Below are 11,741 nucleotides of genomic sequence, written 5' to 3' on the forward strand. Positions count from 1 at the left end.
TGTTCCACTGTGAATCAATGGGTTTGTGAGCTCTCTATAAACCATCTCGTTCTGTTTTAATTTTGGAGTTGTAGAATCAAACGCCTCGTCAGTCTTGAAACTGAAGTAAAATTGTGTTTTTGTAACAAGAAACATAAGAAAACACTGTTCTCATTTAGATCGAGCTCATGTGTTATAATGCAGCACTTTGCAGGAACTTGTTTGCATTTCAGTGAATAATAAATGACAGACAAGTTGTTTAATACCCGAAGCGCATCTATAGCTCTGTAAATGCATTACCATAATTCTGAAKGCTACCATGGAAACAGACGGCGTGAAGGCTTTGAAAGCAGGCGACAAAGTGAACACGATGCATAACTTTGGCACTTAGATGTGAGACTTATTAAAGCTCTTCGTGGGATGAAAAAGTGAAACCTACACGTTTGAGGGCTGGCGGATGAGGTCGGAGATTTGTTTGGAGAGCTGATGGGAGCTGCGCACCATCATGCTGTGCAGAGTGGCCGGGTGCTGGGGGATGTTGATCATGATGGAGCCCACTTTAAAGACGGCAGCGTTGTTGGTCTTCAGGCCCCTCTGGGCGCTGTAGAGGGCCTGAGACTTGGCGATGGTGCATTTCACAACCGTCCTGAAACACAGGGCGAACCGGAGTGAGCAAACGAGACCGAGGATCTTAGTCCAGAGATGATGACGTGTGAATGAAGGTGACATGACTGAGGAACTGTGGACTTTMATGCAGATTCAATATGAATTCAGTTTTGCAGGGAAATAGACTAGAATGAGAAAATATAACCATGACATGTATGATAATGGTTAGATATAAAACCAGATGCTGTTCAAAGACAACAGCAGCTGAAAGGTTAAACAGGTTGATAACACCGAGAACGGACATACTCCCAAATACGTTAAAGTGCCTGTGATATCAAATGTTTGTAATAAACATGAATGCATTTTTGGAAAGATAACATTGATAACATTTTGTAAAACAAATTTCACGTCGCTGAGATGAACGGTTGTTGAGATATTTGCATGTGAAGAAACAGGAAGTGATGTCAAAGAGGAATGTCAGAATGTAAACAGAGCGTTGTTACAACAACTAACAACACAGACTGTAGAGAATAATCTGATGTTTCTTTAGATTATTTTAGTCACTATCAAAGAGAGACAAAGAAGAGTTAAAAGTTTGAATAATGTTTTAAAGGTGAGTTTATTTTATTAATAAATTCCCCTTTGAGGTCACTTCCTGTTTCACTTTGGCTTTGCCAAATTTAAAGGATAATAAGTCAGTTATGTGACAAAATGGGTAAAATCATGTGAACTCTGCCAATTTTCTTAAGAATAAAGATGCTTACTTTGACTTTTTGTATTTGAAGGATAGGCATGTCACATGCACTTTAAGATAAAAAGCTATTACTAAAGTAATACATTTTAATATAAAGGATTTCTGTGGTTGCTCTAACTCCTCAAAAACATTGATCTTTTTGTCGCACGACATAAAATCACGAGATGCAGAAAGTTTAATAAAAGCTTGAAACAGGTCTGGCTGTTTTCTTGTGTTTTTAAGAGAGAAATGATGCCTCCTCCTCCCTTAAAAACAATCCACATATAAATAATAAAAAGATCAGCTTTTCTGTAACAAACAGGGAAACTTTGAGTGGTGATTGGAATGAATGAAGGACGCACACAGGACAGTTGTGTTTTTGATTCAATAAGCCCTTAAAAGGCAACAACAACATACAGAAACTCTTGTTTAGCAGTGCTGGTTGGAGATGTTGGAAAATCCTCCAGTCTATGCAATTAAGTGGAAGGGAAGCAGAACAAAGGAAGAAAACAAAAACAATTTATCCACCAGTTAGACACCTTGTTTGTTTCTAAGCAATTCTTCACATCAGTAAAACCAAAGAAAGGAAACATTAGATATGCTGAAAAATGTCTTCTTATGATTTATGATCACCCCTCCTTGTGGCAGTGCAAACAAATCAAATAACTACACTGGCTTTGAGTAAAACTTAAAAGAATCTTGAACATAAAACTTATTAAATGAGCTTTAAACGTGTAGACAAGTGAAACATTTACAAATCTAGCAGGAAATCTAGTTTTATTTAGATTATGACCAACTTAAAGTGCCTGTGACGTCAAATTTTTGTGATACATATGAATGCGTTTTTAGAAAGAGGACATTCATAAAATATTGCAAAACAAATTTCATGTCGCTGAGATGAACAGTTGTTGAGATATTTGCCTGTGAAGTAACAGGAAGTGATGTCAAAGGGGAATATCAGCATGTAAACAGAGCGTTGTTTCAACAGCAAACAACCCAGACTGTAGAGAAGAACCTGATGTTTCTTAAGATTATTTTGAGTCTCTATCAGAGATGAAGAAGAGTCAGAGTTCAAATAATATTGTTTCAATAAACAAAGACCAGAGAGTTTTCTTTGTTATAGCGTYCCCCTTTGATGTCACTTCCTGTTTCACTTTGGCTGAGCAAAGTTCAAAAGAAATTCGCCGGTTATGGGACAAAATGGGTTAAATCGTGTGTATTATTCCAACTTTCTTAAATATAAAGATGCTTTCTTTGACTTTTTGTATTTGAAGAATATGCATGTCACAGGCACTTTAATATTTTAATAGCACTAAAATGCTGGAGTTGTACCTCAGCTGAGCTGACAGCAAACCAACAGTAAAGAGAAACTAATTAATCAGGAGTTTTAACTTCTATTTAGAAAAGAGTCACTAGAATTGAAGAAGACTTTAACGTACTGAATGTCAGGAGTTATGCCCTCCAGCAGAACAATGTTTACCCCTCCGATGTGAGCTGATGCACACGTCTCTGTCATTTTCTGATGAAGGATATCTGCAGATCACAAACATTAATTAGTAAAACGTCCACCCTGCAGCGATGCATCAAAAACACGTGTTGAACGCAGCGAATGAACAAATCAGTAAAAGGAAAACCTTCAGAGTGGAGCTCTCACCTTTCATCTTCTCCTTCAGAGTGAAGCTCCCGTGGATCTTCTTCAGCTCCGCCTCCATGGTCAGCCCGCCGATGTCGGCCTCCAGGTGTGTGCGGTTCACCATGCCGATGCCGAACACGATGAGCGTGACGTGCTGCGGCTCGGCGCTCACCAGGCTGCGGCGCCTCCCGCCCGCTCCCAGCGGCTTGTTGGGCGTGGCGGGTTCACTCTGCTCGTTCTCAAAGATCACTTTACAGAGCGGCTCGGAGGGACGGTGACCACCTTCTGCAGGCAAACATGGCAGGAGGGAAACCAGGGTTACCCACAAACACCAGCTTCTAAATCCTGTTCACACATTTCTTACAGACAGGCCGACTCACTTCCTGTTTTCAAATCTGCTTCTAAACACTTTTTTCCTCCTTGGCTTTCAACTCCGTTTGAGTTTTACAAACGGGCAACTGGCAGCCTGCGGGCCAGACAAGCCCCGCCTCCAAAACAATAAATAAATAAGTTTTTGTTTTTTTTTCTTTTTTTTTGGGGGGGGGGGGTAGACTATCTGTTTACAGAATTTCAAGGCAAACCTTTGCATTTAGTCTGCTTAGAGATGCTGTCTGCCATGAAGGATTTTAATATAAGTCACTACAACATGTTGCACAAAGCTAAATATGAGTAGTTTACTGAAGTAACAAGAATATAAACAACTGAAACTTTTCACCAGAACCAGAAAGTAGTCTGCACACAAGTCGTCTTGTACCGTTGCACTTCATCTCGCTAAAGTGTTTTTTATTTGCTTTGAACTTTTTGTATTTATATTTATTAAATAAGAACGYAACTGTTCTGCATATAAGCATGAAATATGTTAAGTTATTGCACGTATATGTTGCTTTAATAAACATATATTTACACAAACATTTATAAAATGGCAGCTTTATTACATTTGGGGAAATGTGCAGCACTATGTCCCTCCAGTAGTGTCACCAAAAAACTGCTGCCCCTCCCTGATTGAGATGTTAATAAAYTATGACAATGATTTTGTTTGTATTRYCTAAGTCTGATTRGAAAAGTTTGAGGACTTTAGGTGTTRCATCAAAGTGCAGAAGGTAAAACTATAGGTTTAGATGGAGATTAGAGAAGAGGAATAAAATATAAGTCAGAACTAAAGCAGAGTGGAAATGTTGGGGCTAAGTGCTGGAAGCTGATTTCCACCTGAGAGGCAGTTCTCCGGGGAGCCTTTCTCCAAGATGCCAGTGGGATCGGAGATGAGGGAGTAGAAGTTGAGCAGCTTGTACATGTTCTGCCAACATTCTGCTGACGGTTCACTCTGCTCCGACACTGTGATGGAGTCAGAGTCGTCCATCTGGATCGCCATGTGGTCGGCCACGTCACGGGAGCCCTTCCTCGACACCTGAACACGTGATGCAGGAATTCACATCATGAAACAAACAYGAGTAAAAAACAAAATATGCATCACAGGGTTGAGGGGTAAACAAACAGCCTGGCCGACTTATTCCTCTGATCTTCCTGCCGTTTGCTGAACCACAGCTCCAGCTCACAGAATATTTGGGTAATCTCAGTAAACAGGAAGAAACTATAGAAAGAAATAAAAGTCTGTATTAAATGTCTCTTAAATGATCAAATTGTGTTTAAGTTATTGTTTCWGCTGTTTCTGAGAATTTATCCTGATCTCTTGGCTCCCTCTAGGGTTGCTGAGGAGAAAACATCAGCTTCTGAAAGACTTGAAAAAACAGGCCACTTTTTACTCATTAAATTTAATTTATGCTGCTAATGCTATAATAGTTCTCCCACTGAACTGCTGCTGGAAAACCACAACAGTTTAAGACTTGCTGAAGTCACAGCTATACAAATAAATAAATAGATCCAAACTTAATGATTTTTTAGTACAAATTCACCCTTTAATATATTTAATATGTGAATATCCTCACTGAATAATACGCCCCTTCAAGTGTCATTAAAAACGGTTAAATATTTTGGGTTATTAGTGACAATGAAGAATACAGAATTTTAGATGCACACTTACATTTTTAAGATTGCAGTCATTTACTTTAAACAGTTAAAGAATCAACAAGTTTTTATTTAATGGGTGCCTCTCTCCAACAGTGTAAGAATACTTCCAGTATACCATAGGGGTACAGAGGAACAAAACTGACATAAATAGAAATAAAAGCAGAAATATATGAATGGCCCAATAAATACATAAAAACACTAAAAAAAATCCTCACTTAAATTAAAAAAGGAGAATTTACCTCATGTTTTATAATTTAATTGACCTTCATWTTCATTTTTCCAGCTTAGGTCCAATAAATTATATATTTTAAACATATTTTATTGTTTAAAAAAAATTATATAATTTTTTTGTTTTCCTTTTTTACTTGTACTTGCACTGTCTCTTAAATATTTTTTCCACAACTCTTTTATTTCCATATGTYGCTTTTACATTTCTCTGTCTCCTGTTTTTACTTTACCTTATGAATTTTTGCCTCATTATGCAAATAAGGTGGGCGGGGCTGCTAGGGTCAGCTCCTCTCCTATTGGTCAACAGACTGGAAGGAACAGGATCCATGCAGATTGACTGTGCATGCTACTGCTGCCTTAGTTTAGCTTAAAGTTTAATTAGGTAGTTTAGGCTATTTATATATTTCTGCTTTTATTTCTAATTTTGTCAGTTTTGGTTCTCCATACAGGGGGTGTGACCAGGGTTTTGATAAATATTATGAGATCATGTGAATTAGGACCATTTTGTTTAAGACTGAAGCAGAGACAGGCTTCGGAGTGAGATGGAGTCTTTGAACCTGAAAATAAACATTTAACTGAGAACTTAATCAGTTTTATGTGTTTTTTTTTTCTGGCTTCCAATTTGATAATTTTCTTATAACTATAAAAATGTTACCTTAGAGGTGCGTCGTTCTGAACGTCCGAGCGAACTTCGACCTCTTGGCTCCCGTCTTCCCAGCGTGTCCATGCTTAACGGGGGGCCATTAGGAGGCAAACCACCTCCTCCTGAAACCCCGCCTCCTGACACGCCCCTTTTGCTCTTCAGTGTTTGGGTCCCGCTGCGATTCGCCCCATTCAAGCTTCCTCTGGAGCTGCGGCTGAAGTCCGAGGACCTGATGTGGCGGTACGGCCGGGCCTTGAAGGTGGGTGTCGGGGAGGTGGAGCCGGCCGTGTAGCGGCTCAGTTTGATGTCGGTCTGCGTGGCCTTGATGTCGTCGATCATGGTGCTGAACTGGTGGATGAGGCGCACCAGGGCCATGTCCACACGCTGGCTGATGGCCTGGCAGGCGGTGGTGAAGTCGCAGTGGAAGGTGTTGTAGTGACGACGGTTGAGGTCGTGGAAGGTGAGTGGAACTGCGGTGGGACCCTGCGGGGCGCTGGTCGACTTCTCCATCACCACCGCGTTCACGCTGAACGTCTCGATCAGCAGGGCCGGCTTGAACTCCAGTGGAGGAAGGTTCACCATGCCTTGTCTGTGTGAACAAAGACGAACAAAGATTATAACCTAGATATATAAGATTGTTATGTTTCAGGGTGGTCCTACCTTCTGGACCGCTTGTTTTTGCGCTCTTTGGATGTATCGGAGTCAACGATGTCTGCTCTGAGACACTCCAGATTGCCAGAAAAAGACAAATGCTCTCCGAAATACATCTTGTAGCTAAGTGGAGTGGTGTCCTGGGCCTGGATTCCTGTGTAGCTCAGTARGGGCTTAAAAACAACCTGAAGACATGAAAACAGGACACTTGATAAAGCAGAGGTTGGTTCAGGAGCTTTTGCGAACTGAACTTTTAATGATTAGATAAAAGGGTAGAGAAGGGGAAAAATAGTAACTTAAACTTGGTATGAAACATAAATGTAGTACAATTTTAAAAAAACAACAATTTGCTCATTTGCCATCACTACAGATTTAAAAGCAAGGATGAGACTAGTTTACATTTAGGTTGACATAAAAAACAAAAACAAAAAAATCTTCAAACTGATGCTCAAACTGCTCATCAAGCTGTAAATATTTCATTACTGATGAAAATTAAATGTAAAAAACAGTTGACATATCATGCTTTTAAAGCCTTCCTTTTCACATTTAAATATTTCAGTCGGGGTCTTTATAAAATGGAAGTACAAAGCTTTGGTCTGAATTCCTCCTTATTTAAACTTTACCAGCCTCTCTTTCACCCCTTTTCTGCTGCGTGTCTCAAAGCAGCTGGTTTTGTTACTGTGCCATTAAGATGCTTCAAGCCCCGCCCCCCTCCGGCTTCCAGACCGGTCCACTCCAGATTGAGAGGGGGAGGGGGTAACATTTTCTAGCAGTGCAGAAATGTTTTCTTAACAACTTAAACTAAAAGATGTGATCAACAGAAGACTTGTCCATCCAGCCAGAGTCTGACCCAGAACCAGAGGAGAATTAGGACAAGGTTATGTAGTTGGTAATTTTAGTTGTTAAGTCCAGAACTTATTTGACAATTTCATTGCAGATAATTTGACGTAACAGATTCAGAAAATGTCATAGCTAAACTGAACAGGCTGAAAAGTATGATCCAAACAGAATATAAAGATATCTCTGCAGCACCACGAGAGACTAAATTCAACATTTCTGCCTCCTAGAGACTAATGCTACTTTCACACCAAATGCGTTTTGAGCAGCAAAAACGCGCCTGATGCCTCATGTTGGACGCGTTACGTTCAGACCGGGACACAGACTAGACGCGCATCTAAATGGGAGGAGCTTCTTGCTTTTTTTTCCCGGTCGGTCTTTATGGGGGATAAAATAAAGATGAAATAAAGGAAATGGCTTTGCTTTATTTACTGAGAGCAAGTGAACGTTGAACACAGCAGATAATCAATTCACCAGATGATTCAGAGGTGGTCTGTTCGGTGAGTTTCACCACAGGATCTGCGAGCTGCCGAACTATTTTTGTCCCGACCCCAGTTTAACGAGCTGCTGACCCGCATCAGTGCTGATAGCTCCAGCCAGAACACCAACTACAGACGGTCCATTTCGGCTAAAGAACTCCTGTCCGTCTGTTTCAGGTTAGTGGGCAACACTCAGGAAACAGTCATGTGGAAAAATGAGTCTCTCTGATTGGTTGACGCTGCACGTCGAGTCGCAAAAGTTAAGATTTTTTAACTCGAGCGTCGGCTGCTTTGTACGTGCCACATGCACGTCAACGCTCAAACCACACCTACCCCTTCATTGCATGCCGCGCTAAACAGGCTAGACGTGCCGTAAGACCCCTAGACACGCATCAACCAAAGACTTTGCATGTAAACCAGCTGTTCAAAACATGTTCGGTGTGAACCCAGCATAAGTACACAACAAAATGCATTTAACAGGTTAAAAAGTGGATTTTGCATAAGTCCTCTAACAGAAGTGGGTGTTGGACTCACCTGAGCATCAGCCAGCTGAACGGCCGCTGGACACTGGTTTCCCTCCTCGATGTCAACAATGTCATCCTGACTCGTGCTGTGCTGAGAGTGGGTCCCATCCAGGGTGTTCTGATCACTGGACAGCACCGTGTTGAAGTCAGACGCTGAGGGGATGGTGGGCAGGTTACACATCCCACCTGAGGGGTGGACAGAGCAGGGACACGCACACTTTAGGAGACAAAATGCTGCAGAAACTTAACCATTTCAGTTGGTGGGAGAAGAAAGTTCTCAAATAAATTAAGCCGACTTCAAAAGAGAAATCCGTCCTTTTTGAAGACAGTTTTCATCTCCAGCAGTTCATTTGTCTCACCGTCTCTGCCTCACACCTGGGTGGGCAGATGATAAAAATGTTAATTATCTCGAGCACAAACTCAGCCACATAATCGTGCCCACAGGCGCTCAGCACAGCAGTGGCAAAAAGATTCATCTTAATGAGTCATTTTTAAATAATTATTCTGCTATTAAGAGAAAATTAAACCATTTCACACAAGGTGGTTTGTAACTGTAAAGACGGGAGGGAGAAAAGACAAATGGAGAGAGGAATGCTGTGAGAGGTAATTCCAATTACAGTTTAACACACTGTTCAAAAACAAAGAACTTTTATTTCACAGCTAAACCTGCAGAGCTGCAGGTTTGGAGCTTTATCACACATAATCCCAAAGAAATACTAACATTTAGCTGGAACAAAGATGGTAAATGGTAAATGGTAAATGGTACTGAACTTATAGAGCGCTTTTCAAGTCCCTCCGGACCCCCAAAGCACTTTACACTAACAGACATTCACCCATTCACACTCACATTCACACACTGATGATGGCAAACTACACTGTAGCCACAGCTGCCCTGGGGCACACTGACAGAAGCGAGGCTGCCATGCAACGGTGCCACCGGACCCTCTGACCACCATCAGTAGGCAAGGTGGGTGAAGTGTCTTGCCCAAGGACACAACGACTGAGACGGCTGGACGGGGGATCGAACCAGCGACCTTCCAGTTCCAGAACGACTCCCCAACCACTCCGCCACAGCCTCCCCCAGATGTATGGGGAGCGTCATCTGTCGCCCAGTCATCATCTCGAAGGGAGAGATGTCTGTGAATTTGTGTGGAGTGGCCCTGATGGCCATGAGAACCAGGGGGAGTTTCACATCCCAGTCCTTGTGGTTTGTGGCTACGTACTTCTTTAAAATACTTACCACAGTTCTGTTTGCTCTCTCTACTTGGCCTGATGCCTGTGGGTGGTAGCCAATATGGAAGTTGGCTTTAACGCCTAGCGTCTTCCACAGTTCTTGCATCACTTCAGCTGTAAAGTGTGTCCTTCAATCTGAATTTACCCTAATGGGCAGTCCAAACCTTGAGAACACATGGTTCATTAACAACGTAGTGGTGGTTTGTGCTGTGTCGTTTGGAGCTGGTAGACATTCGACCCATTTTGTCCAAGTCACAGTGAGAAAATTTTTATTTCCTCTAGCAGATTTAGTGATAGGTCCAACCCAGTCGATCACAGGAATATAATCCCTCTGTTCTGCAGTGGTGCCCTGTGAAGTGGTCTGCTCGGTTGGAACTGGCCGCACACCAGGCACCCTTCAACATAATCTTTTACATCCTTTTTCATCCCGGGCCAGTCGGCGATCTGTTTCAATGCCTTGAGTGTGGCCTTATTCCCCTTATGTCCTGCGGACGGAAGGTCATGGGCATGAACTAACATCACCCCCCTGTGGTCATGAGGAACCATGAACACAGGAAGATGTCTTCTCGTGAGTATAAGTTAGGATGCCTTTGATTAGTTTCAACTGTTTGYGTGACTGATAGAGCGATTTTAAGTCTGGATCGGAGTCCAGTGCTTCTTTTGATGGGGTATTTTTGTCTGGGTCAGCCAAGAACAGTACTATGGAGTTGATAGCAGGATCTAGCTCCTGTAGCTGTATGATGTTGGGGTCAGTCAGCATAGGTCGTACAGAGACTGTGTTTTCAGCTGGTTTAGCTGCAGCTTGTGCACGTGTAATAGCTGACAGCTCGACCGTGGGCCGAGTTGTTTGAGCTTTGACTAGCCAGGAGGGGTCAAAGGACCATGGGGTGCCATCTACGGCTCCACTCTTGGCTAGTGAGTCTGCAAAGTCATTGTAGTGCTCGTCATCACCTGGGACTCGTGAGTATCCTGGAACTTTCTTCCAGTAAATCTGTAGGTCATGTGAGGTCACCAAGTGATCACATGCCATGAAAAGCTCTTTGTGCTTAACTGTCTTCTTGTTGCTGGTGAGGAAACCATTTAGTTTCCACTGAGCAAGATGACATGAGAAGCTTAGAYGGGCATAGTTTGAGTCAGTGCAGATGACTAGGGTCTGGATCGAGCATTCAACCGCGATCTGGAGGGTTACTAGGATACCAGTGATCTCAGCGTACTGAGAGGACTGACAGCCTAATTTGAAACTAAAAGTTTCTTGTTGTTGGTCTTGGAGTAGGATCAACCCAACACCAGCTTTGCAGATTTTGTCGTGGTGGAATGAGCATCCATCCACGTACACTGTAGTCATGTCTTTACAGATGTTAGCATCAAAGTAGTGATGCTTGGACCYTCACTTACTTGGGGTTTTTTGTCAACTGGCATCTGTGTTGCTGGTACGTCTTGTGTACAGCTTTGGCAGATTGCCAAGTCGGTTCCCAGATGTGATTTTTTTGTTTTGTCCATAGCGGATTTCTTGGTCAAAACTTTGTAGTGCCATGAGCCACGTGGCAACACGTGAGTTTGTCACTACACCATCTCTGATGCATTGGCTGTTTAGGAAAGTCACTGGCTGATGTGTTTCCACAATGATTTTTTTGTCTGCCTATGTAGTTAGAGAAGTGTTTTACTGCCCACACAGTGGTCAGTRGGGCCTTCTCACAGTCTGAGTATTTTAGCTCAGGGCCTGCCATTGTTTTACTGGCATAGGCCATCACACGTTTGTCTTTGTCGTGTATTTGGTACAAACCTGCACTTAGACAGTGAGCTGAGAAGCCCACTTCCAAATGGAAGTCTTTGTTGTAGTCTGGGTAGGTCAGACATGGGGCGGGTTTTAGGCTGTCTTTGAGGGTGTCCATTGCCTGCTGCTGTCTGTCAGTCCAGACAAATGGAACGTCCTTTTTTAGCAGTTCAGTCAGTGGTTTTGCCAGATCTGCGTAGTTTTCTATAAACTGGCGTGAGTAGTTACACACACCCAGAAAACTCTGTAGTTCTTTGGGATTGGAGGGAGTTTTGAGGTTGTCTAGACCTGATCTATAATTTGATTAAAAATGATCACCTTCGGCATTCTGCTTGCCCCATGTGTTGATTATGAAACAACACACACACACACACACACACACACACACACACACAC

General features: G+C 42.4%; 1 protein-coding gene across 11 annotated transcripts in view; it reads right to left on the reverse strand.

Moving 5' to 3' along the window:
- The window catches only part of kiaa1109 (KIAA1109 ortholog), a gene marked incomplete in the record, with an annotated part of 88,764 nt that overhangs the window by 36,227 nt on the left and 40,796 nt on the right, over positions 1-11,741 (reverse strand). For 10 of the 11 annotated variants that reach the window (XM_014013742.1, XM_014013751.1, XM_014013750.1 and 7 more), the window contains 8 exon segments: positions 419-625; positions 1,736-1,786; positions 2,758-2,851; positions 2,973-3,236; positions 4,158-4,356; positions 5,860-6,436; positions 6,508-6,683; positions 8,349-8,524. In XM_014013742.1, the coding sequence (XP_013869196.1) occupies positions 419-625; positions 1,736-1,786; positions 2,758-2,851; positions 2,973-3,236; positions 4,158-4,356; positions 5,860-6,436; positions 6,508-6,683; positions 8,349-8,524 (1,744 nt within the window). 11 annotated transcript variants of the gene reach the window in all.

This window comes from Austrofundulus limnaeus, unplaced genomic scaffold, assembly GCF_001266775.1.
Source record: "Austrofundulus limnaeus strain Quisiro unplaced genomic scaffold, Austrofundulus_limnaeus-1.0 Scaffold105, whole genome shotgun sequence".
Lineage (NCBI taxonomy): Eukaryota > Metazoa > Chordata > Actinopteri > Cyprinodontiformes > Rivulidae > Austrofundulus > Austrofundulus limnaeus.